The 18,020-nt window shown below is 55.0% G+C and overlaps 1 protein-coding gene across 4 annotated transcripts in view; it reads right to left on the reverse strand.

Annotated features, from left to right (window-relative positions):
• Nucleotides 1–1,363: 1,363 nt before the first annotated feature.
• The window catches only part of GSN (gelsolin), a 49,504-nt gene continuing 32,847 nt past the window's right edge, over nt 1,364–18,020 (reverse strand). For all 4 annotated transcript variants that reach the window (XM_053656354.1, XM_053656352.1, XM_053656351.1 and 1 more), the window contains 14 exons: nt 17,804–17,965; nt 16,182–16,331; nt 15,025–15,114; nt 12,515–12,647; nt 11,323–11,411; nt 10,940–11,155; nt 8,982–9,115; nt 8,545–8,635; nt 6,574–6,744; nt 5,751–5,925; nt 4,623–4,747; nt 4,329–4,406; nt 2,386–2,446; nt 1,364–1,774 (listed from right to left, as the gene is read on the reverse strand). In XM_053656354.1, the coding sequence (XP_053512329.1) occupies nt 1,605–1,774; nt 2,386–2,446; nt 4,329–4,406; nt 4,623–4,747; nt 5,751–5,925; nt 6,574–6,744; nt 8,545–8,635; nt 8,982–9,115; nt 10,940–11,155; nt 11,323–11,411; nt 12,515–12,647; nt 15,025–15,114; nt 16,182–16,331; nt 17,804–17,965 (1,845 nt within the window). In that variant the 3' untranslated portion in view covers nt 1,364–1,604. The remainder of the gene's footprint in view (nt 1,775–2,385; nt 2,447–4,328; nt 4,407–4,622; nt 4,748–5,750; nt 5,926–6,573; nt 6,745–8,544; nt 8,636–8,981; nt 9,116–10,939; nt 11,156–11,322; nt 11,412–12,514; nt 12,648–15,024; nt 15,115–16,181; nt 16,332–17,803; nt 17,966–18,020) is intronic.

Consider the following 18,020-nt stretch of genomic DNA (forward strand, 5'->3'; position numbering starts at 1 on the left):
TTACAGGGTGTGGTGGCCACCAGGGTGCACCTTGCCCACTGTCTCCTCCATGCAAGGAGCCCCAGCTGCTGGCTTTGAATGCCATCCCCACAGGCGCTCCAAGGCCATGCCTCACAATGACGGAGTGTCCGGGGAGATGGGACACACCATGGCCACTCCCTGGAGACTCACTACTCCTTCACTGGCTGAGTGGACTTTGGCTTCACAAACACTCCAACCAAACAGATATCTACACACTGTTTATGGCAGAGTTATTCACAATAGCCAGAGGTGGAAAGGGCCTGCGTATCCATCAACGGCAAAATCAAATGTGGTAGGCAGGCCCCCCTCGCTGTCCGAAATTAGAGTATTCCCATGAAACCTTTCCTATGCTGAAATGGCGTAAAGAGTAGCCTCTGCTTTTCAAAAGCTACACTGCTTGAAGCTACGCTGCTTCGCCTTTCTGAAAGACCTAGGTGAGTACGTCTTTGTTAACCAAAAGAAATCTCAAGACTTTTTTTACATAAGAGCCATTACTGTACAAACACAGATCTTTCATAAAAGCAAAGTGGCCCGACTTGATTTTTTGGAAACAGGGGCACACCCATACACATTCAGTGGAATGTCACTCCGTCACAAAAAGGAATGAAATTTTCTTACATACGATACAGAAAGTCTGAACCTTGAAAACAACATGCCAAGTGACATAAACCAGATACAGAGGACAAATATTGTGACCCCGCTCATACGCGGCACCTGGAATAGGCGTCTTCATCAAGACACGAAGCAGAGTGAAGGTTACAAAGGGCTAAGAGATGGGGGGCGGGGCGGGAATGGGGACAAGAAATTATTGGTTAACGAACACGATGACAATGGTCTGGGAATGGCTACACAACACGGGAAAGGTATTCAGAGCCACTGAGGTGTCCACATACAAGTGGTCACAATGATATGTATTATGTCTAGTTTACCACAAAAAAACAAACAAAACAAAAAAACCCACCACCACAATAGGACCATACCAATAGAAAAATATGTTTCACTTCAGCTCAAGGATTCTGTAGACGCTCTCTTGAGCCTTCCTGGACTGCCCGGCTGTGTGAGCTGCGTCCACCCAAGTTATCCCCCTCCCCTTTACTGGGCTCAGACTGGCCCCAGGGTCTGGCGGTGTCCCCCGCCCTCCCCGGGTCCCTCCGTTCCTTCCCACATGGCAGTTCCCCTGGTACGACCAGTGCGCGTCTCATCTCAGTTTAGCACCTGCTTCTTGAAGGACCAGGGTTAATATACAGGGTGAAGCAGCTCCTCTGCTGGTTCCCAGGCACCAGTGAGCCCCTCCCTGGGGACCCTCGGAATGGTTTCCAGCACATACAGAGCCACAGCAGGCTAACACACTTCAAAAAAGCTTTTATTGAATTCAATTCCCAAAAGCACAGATACTTGAGACAATTTTGATGGGACCCTGAATTTTTGCAGGGGTTTTTGGCTACTGTAAAACACACAGACGCACACACCCACACACCCACACACACACACACACATCTGAGTGGCCCTGCTATAAGGTCTCTTTGAAGGTTGGGCAGTTCTAGAAGGCACTGACCAGGGACAGGGATGGGACCTGCCCTTCCTCAGGCGGCCAGCTCAGCAAGGGCCCTGTCCAAGGGGTCCACAGACCAGTAGTTGTCATCCCAGCCGAGGAACCAGCCCACAAAAGAGGGAGGCTCGAAGCCTTGCTTGACCACGGTGACGGGGGTCCGCCTATCGCGATTGGCTGGGTCCGTCTCGATGTACCGCTTAGCTGCACACACACGTGCAAGGGAAGAAAACCCAGAGACCCTCAGTGCCTCCCCGGCCAGGGAGAGGCAGTTCAGAGCGGGAGTGACCTACGGTGGCTTTGGTCCTGCTGCCCCTGAGGCCCAGTCTCTTCACTGGACACCACTATCCCTTAAAGGCAATGGCCCATGATTCTTCCGCCCCCACCTCCCCCCGCCCAGGAACACAGGACGGGACGGGTCACAGTTTAACCTCCTGCCTTACAAAGCTGGGACCATTTTTCTCTTGCTGTCCTCTACTGGGAGATATTAAAGAACCAGCTTTGGGATTCCTAGTCCCCAAACCAGGTCCATTGAGCTGCCAGGGATCTGCTTTCCATCCCCTAAACCCTGACAAGTTCAGGCCTGGGGCGTCCCGGGAACCTGGAGCAGCTGCTCTCTCTTCCTTCCTGTCCCTGGCATGGACTCGGGCTTTCTGAAGGGGCTGGGCTGTTCTCTCACCTCCGGGGCAGTGCTCACGAGGGAGGGGCCTCGAGTAAGGGAGTCTCCACCTCACTGTCACCGACTCCTAGGCTCCTAAGGAAGCCGCTCCCACCCCTCCCCTGAAACAGACCCACAGGCTGACTTGGGCCCTCACCAGAGGTCAAGGCTTCCGTCTTCTCCTCTTCTTGAGAATCCTTTCCAACCCAGACAAAGACCTGGAGGGGAGATGTGAAGTAAAAAGCGCATGAGGCGCGCCGGCCACACTCGCCGGCAGCGGAGGAGTCCGGGAGGTTCCAGGCGCGGGGCCTGGACAGTCTCCCAGCTGACGGAGCCCACAGACGACTGGAAGGACTTGGAACAGACGTTGCGAACCAGTGACGGACAAACACGCTTTGTTTGCCCACTCATCACCCTATGTTGGTCTGCAGCATCCTTCTAGACAAATTTAGCTGCCAGCTGACTATATTAAATCTAGATTTATGACTTCTCTGGGAAACCTGGAGGATCTGGCCACCAGGAGCCTTGCCCCTCACGTGGAGGAAGCCGAGCAGAGGCAGCCCCTCGAGATGGGAAGTTCCAGTTTGCCTCAGACTCCACCACCCCTTCACGTCTCCCCATCCCAGCCTGCATCACTCGTTAACGCCGCCAACTGGGTGCCGTGAGTTGGAGATCCCCTTCAAGAGGCTCACAAATTACCCCTTTATAGGCAACTATCTGTTAACAAGTGAGCAGAGAAACATGCGCTCACAGGCTTATTCACCAGACAAATATTCACTGAGGAAGAGTCTGCCCGGCCTGTCTCAGTGGCTGGGCCGGCATGGGCCCAAAGCTCGGAGTGAAAACCACTCACCACCACAACTGCCACCTTGAGTCTTCTTACAAGGTTTGTTACAACAAAGAAAACCTGTTCACCTGCTTTTGATGTATCATCCACTTCTATGTATATCTAAAGTATTTCGAAAAGCACCCACCATTGATAAAACAGTTTTGGGCAATAAAAACCATTTTATGGCTCTGTTCACATGTGCTCCCTACTACACTGGCCCCTCCGTGGTGGGCGGTCTTTTGTGCTCATCCCAGGATCCCCACACCGCAGCACTTCACCAAAGCCGGCGGAGTGCACGGACACACACACACACACACACACACACAGATCAAGCAGCCGATGGAGCCGGTATGACAGGGGCTGACTGGCTCAAGCCGCAAACATTCTGGTGCTGCCCCTCGAACCGGGGACCCCAAGACGCATGTGAGGAGACAGGTGTCCCATGCCTGCGTGGCTGCTGCCTCTACCCCTGACAACTCTGGGGAAAGCCAACCTGATGGCAAGGGTCACCGACTGCCACCGCCCCAGGAACGGAAGCCCTGTGGGGGCAGAGAAATGTCTCCTTTCTTTATGGCTCTATCCCCAGCATCTAGAAGAGTGTCTGCCACCAAGCAGGTCCCCAGGTAATACACGGTGGGCAAAAGTAGGTTTACAGCTGTGAGCAGGCATCACACAGTTAATAAAGCCATTGGAATAATCATAACCCGCATGCCTTTTTCCATACCAACACCTGTAACCTACTTGTGCCCACCTGTACTGGCTGGGGGCACGAACGGCGCTCCCCCGCCAGGTCCGACACAATGGCCGTGCCTATGAGACCAAGCGGCGAGAGCCCGGAGTCCTCTAGAGCAGGAGGAGGTGCACGTGGAAACCTCCAGGTGACCCCGACAGTTCACGCGTGCTCAGGATACGCTGCTACGTGCAACTTTCTTTACCGACATTTTTAGAGTCAGAGTTCACACTTCCTAAAGGCCTGGAGAGAATGCTGGCCATCTGATTTGCATTCATAGGGTGCTTCGTAGTTTGCAAGGGGGCTTATCCCCATCTCACCTGGCTGGGGTATGCAAAGTAGGCTCCGCCCCTCCCACCTTGAGCATGAGCAGGCTCCAGAGGGGAAACGGAAGGGGAAGCAGCAGCAGCAGCAGCAGCTCTTGTGTCGCCAGAAACACCTGGCACTTCTAAGTCCTTCAGTCGACCACCTTAGAACTGGAAGTCTGGGTCCTCCCACTCCCTCGGGCCCAGAGAGCCTTCCCCTTCTGTCCTTTACCCACCTGGTCCCAGGTGTCCAGGAGCATGACGTCATCAGTGGCCAGGTCTTCCTGCATGAACTCGCCAGGGACCTCTTCGATCTGGGAAAGCACAGAAGAGGTTAATGAATGGAAAGCGAACGGCCAGCCCTCTTCCCTCCCAGGGTAGGCTCCCCACAAAGGAGTTGCAGAGCCGGCTCTGGCCAGCAGGGGGCTTCCTCCTCTGTGCTGGGCCGTCAGGTCTGCTTCTTAGCCTCCGGTGCCTCGGGCCCCACTCCTCAGCACACGCCTCCCCCCCAGGGGAAAGCAGGGGCTCACCACAAAACGTCCGATCTTGTTGGAGCAGGCAAAGAGGCGAGGAGGGTGGGCGTCCAGCTTCTTGTCCTTCAGCCGCGGGGACGTGCGGTAGGCTGCCTTCCCACCCAGGGCCTCCCAGAAGCCGTCTGCGAGGGGAGGCCACACAAAGAGCCCACTGACACGCTGGCCTCCCCAGCCCTTCTCATCAGACGCTGGGACAAACCCGGCCCTAGCGCACCCACTGCTCCTGGTCCCCACCCTCCACTTCAATCCCAGGGGGCCAAAGAGGGACTCCAAGGTGATGACATGGAGCCCAGTGAGGGCCACTTGGCTGTGGACACAGTTGGGACTACTTCTGGCTTGAGGCCAACGACAGCGCCGTGAGATGGGAACAATTATCCCCACTCAACTAAGGCCCAGAGACAGCCATACGCTCAGGGGCGCGCAGCTCGTACGAGACTGGCGGGTCTCCCCAGACTCTGATCCCCATTCTTCCCACTGTACCCGCTCTGTCCACACAGGACTCTTTAAGTCTTAAGTTCATTACAATTAAATACGATTAACAATTCAGTTCCTTGTTCTCACTCATTCCCATCAGTGACATTCCATGAGCCACACGTGACTAGTGGCCACCGAGTTGGACCTGGCAGATAAAGAGCGTGTCCGTCCTCCCGGAGGTCTCACGGGACAAGCTCTTCCCCAGGTCTGTTAAGCACCAAGCAGGAGGGAGTGAGCTTAATGGCAGGAGCAGAAGGTGCCGCAGAAAGACGCCCCTGACCTATATTCTGGAATCAGAGGCGGCCCCTGGCACTGCTGGGCGCACAGGGGCTAAGGGCCAGAAGAGGCCGCTGGCCCTGGGAGGCTGTCACTCCTGCCTCAGTCTTTCAGAGCTTCTTCCTCACCCTTGACCCCCCGCCCCCCTCAGCCTTCCCTGCCCAGCCCAGGCTCAGCTCCCTGTTCTCTGATTCCTGGAGGCCCCTCCCTCACTCCCCAAAGCCCTCCTTTCATCCAGCCCCCTTTATTTAACATCCTTTAGCAGACAGGCACTGAGGAGGGGCGCAGGATATACAGCCCCCCCCAAAAAAAGGAGCACAGGGAAGCTGACAGCGAAAGCCCACGGAGAGCAGCCGGCTCCTTGCGCCTTCCTACCTGGCTCGCTGCCTTCTGCCACCTGCACGGGCTGGGCCCGCAGCACCCGGAGCAGCTCCTGAGCCCCAGTCTTCTCAGCCTCGCTGGCTCCTGTGCCCACCCACAGGTAGGCGGCCGAGGGGGTTTTCAGGACGAAGGCATCGTTGGAGTTCAGTGCACCGGCCTTAGGCATTATCTGGGAGGACAGTGCTCCGTTAATAGGAACCGGACAGGACACTCCCAGCCCCTCCTCACAGCCCAGGACACTGCAGCAGGGCCAGCTCAGGTGGGGACTTGGACGAGCACAAGTCCCCAGCTGCTGTGCCTGCACTATCCCAGCTGCTGAAGGCACAGACTGTGGACACTGAGAGGCTCAGTTGACGTCCAGAGTCACTAGTGCCCTGTGGCTAGCCAAGGTGATTCCAGAATTCTGGGTTGCATTAACAGAGGCTGAGTGCCCAGAACAGAGCAGGTGAGAGTCCCCTTCTCCTCTAGGCCGTTCAGACCGTCCTGTAGGATTGTTTGGGTGTGCACCTTCCACCACAAAAGGGACAGCAGCCAACTAAAATGTGATCAGGAACAGTGTCCAGATTGTGAAGAATGAACTACTTGTGAGTAGTGAGCTCCCTGTTATGGAAGACATGCAAGGGGCACTGGGCATCCTTGAAACAGGGGAAAGCCTAAGACATACAATCCTGCTGCCAGGGCAGGAAGGAACAAAACACTGCTTCTTAACCCCCCCATCAACCCCTCCCAACCCTGTACCCAGAGATCTGTGCGGCAGGCCTGGGAGGCTTTAGGGAAGCCACGCCCTCCTGGGGTCCACGGCCTGGGCGTCAGTTACCTCAACGGCTCGGGTGGCTCCAGAGCTGCTGGCCCGGACCTGGAAGAGGCGGGTGCTGGCAGGGGCCGTCTGCCCGCCCTCACGGGAGGTGCCACCCTTGTAGATGATCATGGGCTTCCCGCCAAACAGGCTCATGAGGTGGGCAGGCTCCTTGCCTTGGACCACACGGCTCTGGTCGGAAGATAGGAGAACAAGTCAGGGAAATAGAGGCATCAGTCCCTCTGTGGGAAACTCCACCCACCCTCGCTCCCGGGCCAGCACAGCCCAGGCCGACCCTGTCGACCAGGCCATCACGTGCCTGCATGTGTGGTATGGAGCTGGCCCTGAGCACACAGGGCTGGACGGGGAAAGGGAAGTTCCAGGAAAACCGGAGAGGCCCTCTGACCTGTGGTCTCCCTGGCACTGCATCAGTGGCTCTCCCCTCCCCAGAGAACCTGCCTTGCTGACCCTGAGTCTAGTCCAAGAAGCAGAGAGCCCACATTTGCAAATATTCCCTTAAATGGAAGCACAGGGATGGTTCGTGGACATGCTTCCAGGACAGTGATGTCAGCTCCAGGCACAAGAGCCAGTGGAGGGGTGAGAACACAACTTTGCAGAGCTGGAGGGACCCCTCCCGCACGGCCAGGACGCCCCAGAGGCAGGCTGCAGGTATTGGCCAAGATATACTGCATCCGCTCCTGCCCCTGCACCCACTCAGATCCCTGCCTCCCTGCCGCGGCCCCGAGAGCTACATCCAGCAGAAAAATCTCATGTACGTGCTGGGGGTACTCTGGTCACTTCCCAGTAGGACCCACCACTGCTGGGTCACTTCCCAGCACCATCCTGACGGTTGAGAATCCGGGCTTGTGCCTCAACCCCCTGGGGTCTTCCTCTGTAAAATGGGGCCAGGAAGGCTGGCCCCAAGGCTGGTGTCGGGATCAAGTGAGCTAAGACAGTGATCATCCCACAGGGTGCCCGGTACCCAGGGGACACCAGTGTCACAGAGTTCAGGGCACAAACCTTGGACCTGAATCTAGAGCCTGTCCACTCCAAGTGTGAAATAAAGGAAGGAGAAGTCTGTCTCCTTCCCCTTTATCTCCCCAGCCTGGCTCTGTTGCCCCCCAGGACCCCACACTGTAGCCAGAAGAACCTTTCATACCCTGCAATCACCTCACACCAGTTATCCTTCAACAACATCCCCTTGTTCTCAGGGTCAAGGTCAACATCCTCGCCATGGCTTCTGGGTTCTCCAGACTCCTATCATTCTAATACCCAGTGTCTCCTCCCACCTCAGGGCCTCTGCATACACTCTTCCCTCTGCCCAGAAAGGGCTTCTCTTCACTCTTTACCTGGTCAACTCTTAACCATCTGTTAGACGCCAGATGAGGAAGTCCCTTCCTCAGGAGGGTGAGGGTGGGGGCCTTCTCTAATCCAATTAGATCCCACCCAGGATCTATGTCCTTAGACTCCACATGCACAAATAAGCGGCCTCCTATGGGCCAGGCTCAGCGCTAACCGCTTTACAAATATTAACCCTTCAGCCGCACAGCACTCAGACCAGAGAGGGGCTGTTGTTATGCCCCCTTTGAGAACACAGAAGTATAAAGAGGCTCCGTGACCTGCCCAGGGGTGCCCACAGGTGAAGACAGGACTCAGTCCTAAGAGGCTGCGCCCACAGGCAGGTCTGAGCTGCTCACCAGGCTGCCTGTCCTGCTTCCCTCTCACAGCATCTTAGCATTTGCACTCCCCGCGTGTGACTGATCTCCCATGTGTGTAGATGCACCCATCTGTGTACATGTCTGCTGAACATCTGCACAGACTGGAAACCCCATCAGGGCAGGGGCAGGTCTGTGTGCTCATGGCTGCAGATGCAGTGCCAAGCACGTGAGAGCCCTCATAAATGCCTGTGGGGTGGACAGCCAGCCAGACAGATGAGTGAACAGATGGACAAGGCCCGCAGTGTGACCCAAAGGGGCAGTGGACCAGGCTCACCTGGACAGGAGTGCCTCCCAGCTCCTCATCCAGCTGGGCGGTCAGGATGGCGGAGGCAGCGACCTCGTCCTGGGTGGACTGAGCACCCTGCCTGCAGGAGGAAGTGACACCTAGCACCAGGGCTCACACAGAGTCCTGAGTCTCATCCTGGGCCTGGACCTGAGCAGCCCACAAATCTCCCGACTACGGGTCATCAAACTGACAGACAGAGGGGGCAAGTGATTCTTGAAGGGCAACCACGGCGATGCTCCTAATGAAGAAAGGATGGGATAGACCCAAGCACAGAGCAGCAGGGAACGTTACCCAAACACCAGCTCAGGCGCTGCCCTTTGGATGGGCGCCTCCCAGCGCCCTTAGACACATCCCCCCCGCCCTGTTTGCCCCCACCCTTGGTGCCTCCCATATCCCACCCCGCAGTATGCAGCCTGGCCCCTCACCAGTTATAGATGATCTGTCCCTGACGGCTGCCGTGACGGTAGTTGTACAGGATGATGTAGCTGTCACCACCGTAGAACTGCCCATAGGTGGTGGGATCCACAGGCACTTTGTCGGAGCCTTCAATTCTCCAGATCTGCGGGAGCAGAGCTGGTCTCAGCGTGGAGGGGCACCTCCACCCCCGAGTCAGGCCAGCTGGGAAACCACCCTGAGGCTCTACCGAGGGACAAGCGTTTTACCGATGACTCCACCTGGGCTTGGCCTGAAGTTGAGTAAGTTACCCAAATCACAGAGACACTGGTGTGTCCTGCTCTGAACCCTTACACTGCACCCCTGCCCCGCTCCATCCGTGCTCCTCGGAGCAACTGGCCCAGGGACTGCCAGCTGCAAGGTGGCACGCCGACCGTGCCTCCAGGGAGCATGACCCGTGAGGGCTGAGAGCACAGGTCAGTACACTGCCCGGGGCCAAATCGGCCTCCACCCGCTTCGAGGTTGTGTGCCCCGGGACAACCGGCTTCAACTCCACGCACCTCAGCTTCCTCATGTGAAAAGTGGGACTGATAAGAGTACCCACCTTGAGAGGCTGTTGTAAGAATCAAGTGAGTTTATTCATGAAAGTCTAGCAGAGCCTGGCCTGGGGTGATTGCTCTGTAGTTGGCAGCTACTCTTATTATTAAATTATTGTTGTTGTTATTACTAATATCACCATTATCTGCATTGTTACTGAATTGTCTGGACTTTACAGATCAGCTCCAAAGGCAGGGGCTTCACTAAGTGACCTCAGGGTGATTAATCCCTGCCAGCAGATCTCTTTTCCAAGCTGTTTTCCCTGGTGGCCACGAAGCCCTGCAGCGCCACCTGGTGGTGCTACAGAGACATTGAGCCCTTTAAATCTCCGCAAACAGAAGCCTACAATCTTTGGACCTTGAAAATTCCTGAAGGTGATGGAGTGGGATTAAACCCCATTTTACAGGTAAAAAGAAGTGTAGCTCAAAGAGGTTAAGTAACTCGCCCAATGTCACACAGCAAGACTGCCACACTGCCCTACCCTGAACATTCTCACTAGATCCTCCCCTCCCACTCAAGGAATGAATGAATGAATGAATGAATAATGATACCATGACACAAACAATAATAAATAAAAATTAACTTTTTGCTATTTCTAGCATGTGGAATGAAATCCATGTTTTCCAGAAGCAGACTACCTCATATCATAAACATCTCTGACCCCCACCCCACTCTTCTCCATCTTTGCTGCGACCTTCCTGGTGTCAAGGTCGCCATCTCTTTCCTAAACTATTGTAACAAGCTCTGCTGGGTCTCCACCTTCATTTTCTTGCCTCCAATCCATTTACAGAGAGTTTTGAAGCACAGAACTGAGCCTGATACATTTCTACTTTTAAAGAAAGAAAAAAAACCCTCACCATCCCCCAACAGTTACAGGGGTTAAGCCCACAGTCCTGGACATGGCACTCGAGGCCCCTCCCTGAGGGTGCTCCAGGCGCCCGGGATGGCTTCCTGCAGGTGAGGCCCTCAGCTCCCGTCCGGCAGCAAATCCCTGCCTACTCTGAGGCCCAACCGAAGTGTCCACATCTCTGTGGAGAATGCCCCGACCGCCCTCCCCACCTGTCCTTCCTGTTCCCATAACCCCTGTGCTCAATTCCCGTCTTCCACTGACCACACAGGCCTGAGCAATGGGCTGTGGCTGTGGTCGCCACCCCTCCCACACTAGGCACTCCTCGTGGGCAGGTGGGTCCGAGCCACTTGGCACAGGCCTGGCACACAGAAGGTGCTTAGAGTATACTGGCTGTAAAAATTAAGACAAAAGTATCTCACCCACCACAACTGTGGTCCAAACCCCATGTAGGAAAGTCCCCAGGGCAGCGGAGGCCAAGTGTGGGCCAGACACGCCCAGCAGGGAGAGGGCGGGGCCTGGACATGCCCCCAGCCCCGCCGTTACCTGTTTCTGGCCTGTGCCGTCGTCATCCATGCCGTGCTGGGCGGCCATGACGGTGGAGGTGTGCAGGGTGGAGGCGTCGAAGGGCACCCGCTCCACATTGGCAATGTGGCTGGAGAGATAGGGCAAGCCTGGGCCGTCTGTCTGGTCCGGGTCCCGCCAGTTCTTGAAGAACTGCTTGAACAGTGGGGTCTCGCCGCCCTCGGGAAGGATAGAGACCTGGACGAGGCCAGGGAAGAGCAGAATGTGGCCGGACTGAAGCCCCCAGGACAGGGGCCACGCGGCAGGGGAACCCCAGTCCCCACCCAGGGAGGACACCCACCCACCCCAGCCCTTTCTCGCACAAACGGACCCACCCTCGCCCTCCTGCCTGACTCCAGACTCACCTGGGTCTGCCTGGGGTAGTTCATCTTGGAGATGAAGTCAGAGGCCGTCTTGAGGGCAGCCTTCCGCTCCTCCATGTTGGCCTGCTTGCCTATCAGCAGATGGAGGGTGAGGGGCCTGGGTCAGTGCCTCGGAGAGCCACTCAGAAAGTGGAAAAGCCGTCTCTGCCCCACCGACTCTGACGCCTACGAACCACACACGCAGACCCGTCCTCCCCCCAGGCCATCTCTCCACGGTTTGGTGTGGAAGAGGCTCCCTCGACTCCAGTCTGACGTTTGTCCCAACCCGCAGAGCAGCCCTGTGTCTGGACAGCTCTTGGCTGGCTCACATCAGCCCTCAGTCCCCAAGTCCAAGGAGCCAAAATGATGATGACGATGATGACAGCCACAAATGCTCAACTCTCGGTCCTTCCTTCTGCCATTCTCTGTGCACCCATGGCCTCCCTCCGTCCTCTTCCTCGGGGGCAATCACAGAGCATCTGAGCACAACGCTGGTGCGGCCACTCAGGAGCCTCCCACGAGCGGCACCCAACATGGTCCACACGGAGCCCCATGGACCCAGCACAGCGCTGCTCAAACAGAGGCCAGACCGCCTTTGTGAAGAGCCCCAGCACACACGAGCGGGTCAAAGGCTCTACACGCCCTGCAGTAAACTGACCTGTGAACATCACTGAAGCCAGTTTGGACAGTAAACTTATTTGACCACAAAGCTATATATATATTTTACATACTTTTTATATAATGCCAGTTAATCTGAGAACTGGTATTATAACACATTTAAAAAAAAATCTTTAGAGGGGAAGGGAAGGAGAGAAGGAGAGAAATATCAATGTGTGGTTGCTTCTCGTGAGTCCCCTGCCGGGAACTGGCCTGCAGCCCAGGCATGTGCCCTGACTGGGAATCGAACCGCAATGGTATGGTTTGCAGGCCCGCGCTCAATCCACTGAGCTATGCCAGCCAGGGCTTATAACACATTTTTGAAATGCTGATTTTAGCCCAAATAAGTCTGAGACCCACAGAGGCAAGTAAAGGACCCAAGATCACACAGCGAGTCAACTGCAAAGCCAGGGTTGTAGGTCGACTCCTGGTTCCTGCTGAGGAGCTCGCCACTGCCCCGGGGCACCTGCAACGGCCCCCTACCAGGCTGCGGGGGCTCCCGCCCACGGCCCCGGCAGAACCTGCCTGTCCCCGTTACCTTTCCACACAAAGATTTTCCCATCTTTGCCGTGGTCCAGGATGAAGCAGTCCTCTGACCTCAGGGCCCCCTGGGCGAAGGGGTTCTCATCAGCCACGAGTGACACTGACATGCTGCCAGCAACATTGGAGACCTAGGGGACAAGGGGAGGCGAGTGACCACCACTGCCTCGGCCTGCACGGAGGGTGTCCCCAAGCCAACGCATGAGTCGGCCTACTCCCCAGCCCCCACTGCAAACGGCAGGGCAGAGGGGCACCTGCACGTGGACCCTCTCCTTTTCCGCTTTGTCCAACTACGTCCGTGACTTACACACGGGTGTCACATAGACACTGCACACGGAAAGGGCAGGGGGTAAAATGCAGGGATGTGTGGCTTTGGAGGACTGTCAAGTTGGCCTTGAAGGCAGTCAGTCTCATCAAAGAAAATAAAAGCAAAAAATCTAAATGCAGAGTAGTGGCTTGGCTTGGAATCAGGAATGAAAACTTGGGGAATCTGAATAAAGCCTGTAGTTTAGTTAATAATGTGGAACCAATGTTAATTTCTTAGTTTTGACAAAGGTACCCGGTTATGCTCAATGTTAAGCAGATGCTGGATGAAGGCTATATGGCAACCCTCTGTACTATCTTTGTAATTTTTCTGCAAACCTAAAACTATTCCAAAATAAAAAGTTCATTAAATTAAACAAAAAATGAACAAAAACACATGTACCACACTAGCCAAAATTCGAAAGATTCACGGTACCCAGTGAGGACAGGGCTCTGGGTAAACAGGCACGTTCCAACCCTCGCGGAGGGAACTTGGGACCCCTTCTAGAGCACAGTTCAGTTATATGTAGCAGAACTTTAAATGTTACTGAGTACGCAGTGTGTGCCAGCACTGATAACTCACAGAATTACGGAACTCCTTTCGTCCCTGCCCCAACCCTATGACAGTGCCACCACTGTGCCCACTTTATCCCCACGGAAACCGAGGCACAGAGAGGCTATGTGACCTGCACACCCAGAGTACCGGGCCTGGGATTCAAACTCTGGATTCTGACTCTAGAAGCAGTACTTTCAATCACCAGCTCGCTATGCAGCCTGTGGCCTTGGGTGGGAACTTGCTCTACTGCCGTACTTAGCCCAAGTGCACAGAGGGCCTGGCCTCGGAAACGGTGGGAGCATCCTCTGCTGTCCATCGTTAGGGATTTGCTGAATCCGTACGCTCCTCACAGAGAACATCACGGAGCTAGGGCCGTGTGGGTCTCAAAGAAATGTCCACGGCCACGGTGAGGGGAGAAAAGGCCACTGGACAGCGTGAGTCGTTTGGATGCATTTACATCGAGGAGAGATGGGAAAATATATAATTAGACCCAGAAAGAGGTAATCTGGACTTTCTTTCACTAAAGGGTAACTTCGTAACCATGGTAACCTACAGAGAGGGGAGGAGGAGAAGCCAACTTTTAAAAATTTGGGTATTGTTACTTTTGTAATTAAAACACATCTTAAAAATAGTACTGGTTATATTTAGTCAGTAAAACTTTATAGTTCTATCTATATATTAGTTATATAGGACATATGATCTACATATTATTTATTGGACATTGTTTAATAAAATTGTGTAGGTTTCAAGTATAAAATTCTATTATACATCACCTGTATATTGTATCTCTTTATATACATTTTAAAAATTGTTTTAAATATTTTATTTATTTATCTTTAGAGGGGAAGGGAAGGAGAGAGGGAGAGAAATATCAACGTATGGTTGCCTCTCGTGAGTCCCCTGCTGGGAACTGGCCAGAAACCCAGGCATGTGCCCTGACTGGGAATCGAACCGCAATCCTTTGGTCCACAGGCCCGCCGTGCTCAATCCACTGAGCTACACCAGCCAGGGCTCTTTATATTTTTGAGTATTGATTGCTACTTTATTTTCACAGTGAACATGTATGACTTTGTCAGGATAAAAGTCACTGACATGGTTTTTCTTTGGAGGTAATGACAATCTGTGCCCGTTTGTCATTTTACCACAAACAAGCCCAGGGCACAACCCGAGTGTCACAGCGACACAGGCCAGAGGTCCTTAGCTCAAGAGCAGCCTCCGTTCAGTTTTAAAAATCATAGGGAAAAAATTATAAATAAAGTCATTAACCATAACCCCCCAAACACAAGCCCATTTCTGTAGTATTTCCCCACATACTTTCCCGAAACACTTCCCGCCAGTTTTCTCCACGGACTCCCAGAAACCCTGCAGAGTTCCCTTTACAACCTTCCTCCCCACTTTACAGACTAGGAAACAGAGTCCCAGGGAGAGGACACGTGCTGCCGAGACGCCACCGATGAGCACGGCGCAGATCTGTCTGCGGTCGATGGCATTCTCTTGCTCTTGGTGCGGGAGGCAAAGGAAAATAAAGGGGTGTCCACAGGAGACACGCAGAAGCCGGGCCCCCCAGGCGTGTTCTGTGCACGTGGGGCTCAGGAAGGCCGAGTCCCCGCCTCCCCGCCTGACCCCAGGAGACGGCAGATGAGGCCCACCTTGTAGAGCTTGGCCAGCCTGCGATTGACGGCGTCCTCCTTGGCCGTGTCATCAGTGCCCTCGGGCAGAGCGGGCTTGGAGCCCAGCACCTGCGGAGACGGAGAGATGGGAGGAGGGGTGGCTGTGGGCTCCCAGCGGCCTCATTCCCCAGGGGGAGGCCTGGGCTCCTGACAGAGACCCCTCCGCAGGCAGGCAGGGGCCACGTGGGCGTCCACCGTGACCTTCCGCTGAGGGAAAAAGCCTCTGAAGACATCCTGCCCTGCTTCACATGCGTCTTGTGTGTGGAGCTCAACCGCCTCAGCCCTGCTCCTCTGTCTCCGGGGCAGCCCTGCAGAGTTACTCTCCCATCTCCTCCTCCTGCGACGTCCAAGAACGGGAAGCATGGCTCCAGAGCACACCTCCGACCCGTGACTTTAAGGGACCCCACTAAATGGTCACACCCATGCTGGGAGGCTCGGATTACCACTCTGGTTTCACAGAGGCGGAAACCAAAGTCCAGAGACATGAGGTGACTTACGCACACAGCCAGGAAGGGGCAAAGTGGAGTTCGAACCTGTGACTCCCTATTTCACTCTTCCATTCTGGCCACCTCCACCCTTCAGAGCCCCAGCTACGCCCCCTCCCAAGCTGCGGTTGTGTCTGGGCTCTGCGTCATCATAATCACCTTCCAACTCTTCCTGAACACCAGAACTCAACACCCCCACGCAGGGGCTAAGTCATGAAGCTGGAACTATCGGTATGTTCACAAAGCAAAATGACTGACAATCATGTCACACAGTTGACGAAAGGGGCCATAAACTACCAGGAGCAGTCAGAAGAGAAAAGAGGGGACTGGGCTGTGGCCGTATTTTCTGACCCGGCTCCAGCGCCTGGTCTGTCCTCGAGAGCGATGGAGACGCTCCTTTCAGGGATCTGGCCCTCCCAGCTGTAGGGCGTGGCTCACGAGCCCAGCAAACACCAGGGCACGGATTCCAGCCCACCTCTCAGGGGAGTCTGGGAGTTGTTGGGGAAGCTACTCCTCCCCACTCCCTAGAGTTCCAGCACGGTCGAAAAGCAAATTCAACTCAAACTCGCCTGGTAAATGGATAAATGTGTAGAGCACCCTGTCTCCATGCTTGGCCCCTGCCCTGCACCCCTGGGATGTGGCTGTCAGTACCTGGAGCATCGCCTGAGGCTCAGAGCCCTCTTCAGACACATGCACTTGGGCCCGGCCATTCCGCTCGTTGTCCCGGATGCTCTTGGACACCTGCGTGGCCTTCAGCCTCTCAAATCGGTTGCTGTTGGAGCCGCACCACTGATAGATATCCTGTAAGACAGGGACCCCGGGTGAGGCGGTGGGCCGGCCTTTGTGGAAGCCCTGCCCAGTGCAGGGTGAGGAGGGGACTGCGGAGTGTGTGTGCACACCCAAGCCCAGGGAGTGCCTTCCGTGTGTACCAGGCTACGTGAGTGCGTGGCTCGGGATGAGTCTTTTTCACAGGTACAGCTACACACAGCATGTGTGGAAAAATGTCTGCCTGCTAGTGAGAGCGGAGATTGGTACAACCAACTTGGAAAACCATCTGGCCATAGTTACCAGAACTGAGTCTATCGATAGCCTGTGAGCCAGCAATCCCTGCCCCAGGACGTGCGCCAAAAGACCCGAGTTAGGACGCCAGAGTAGCACCACCCGTAAAAGCCCCTCACCAGAAACTACACCGAGTGCCACCACAATAAAAAGCATAAACGGATTATGGCACATCCAGCCAATGGGACCTTGCAGAGCAAGGAGACTGATGGATCTACAGTATGGATGGATCTCAGAAATGGGATGCTGAGCAGAAGTCAAACAAAACAGAAAGGTGCCACGTGTGTGAAGTTCAGAAAGAGGCCAAACTACCCTGTGCCACTGAGAGTCCAGGATGGAGGGTATCCTTGGGGGTGATGGGACTGGAAGGGGACAGGAGGGGGGTTCTGGGGGCTGATGACGTTCTGTTGCTTGATCTGGGTGTTGGTCACAGTGTGTTCACTTTCTGAAATGCACAGAGCTGTGCACGCAGGAGTCACACTCTTCTGTATCCCTATTACACCTTAGTAAAAAGCTCACACTAAATAAGTGTGCGCCTGTGCTTGCACGGACATTATACCACATGTATGCAGGCCGCTGGGGTGCAGTGTCTGCCCATGTTCATCTGCAGGTGTGCGGACATATGAATCTGGGAGAAATGGGTACAGAGCATCGCGCACCTGTCAGGTGGGCCTGGGAAGTGCATCCTACACACACTGCCACATACAAGTGTTCGTGTGCAACCACGCAAGTGACACATACATGTGTGGGTCCTTGACCAACGCACCCAAGTTTACATGTTGGCGTTCACCATGGTGCCAGGTCCACGTCTGGCAGGCAAAAGCCTCTAGTTTCTACATATGCCTGACGTGCATTTTTAGGTGAGCGACCCTATGTAAAAGGGTACATGAGATACGCATATGAACACAAGACCGCAAGGAGCCCACATGTCAGTCCGAGTGCACTGTGCAGGAGGTCTGTGTACCCACGAGCCTGATGAGCTTGAGGGCGCATGTGTGGGCCCCTGTGCGTGCCAGGCACATCTGTACCTGAGGTTTTGCCGGTGTGTCTGACTCATGTATAGAGCATGTGTGTGCATGGGGCTACCATGCCTGTGGCTTACCCTGCCTGTGTCTTTGCATGTGTTAACATGGGTATGTCCACCTCCCCAGAGTCAGGCCTGGCCAGCCCAGGAGTACTGCAGTGTCCCCTGGGAAAGGGCAGGCAGGACTCACGTTGCCCAGGTCCAGGATGAAACAGTCGCCAGTGTTGAAGCTCTCCCAGGACACGGGAACCTCAGTGGCACGGACCACACGCCGCCCTTTGACCTGTAAGAGTCTCTGCACCACCACCTCATTGGGTACCACGTGCTTGAATCCTGAAGCCACGCCTCCTTTCTGTTGGGTCAAGCAGACAGCGTCAGTCCGGCCGACGGGATCCAGGGAAGCAGAT

The sequence above is a fragment of the Artibeus jamaicensis genome, unplaced genomic scaffold, assembly GCF_021234435.1.
Source record: "Artibeus jamaicensis isolate MK-2021 breed Jamaican fruit bat unplaced genomic scaffold, CSHL_Jam_final scaffold_1964, whole genome shotgun sequence".
NCBI classification, from domain to species: Eukaryota; Metazoa; Chordata; class Mammalia; order Chiroptera; family Phyllostomidae; genus Artibeus; species Artibeus jamaicensis.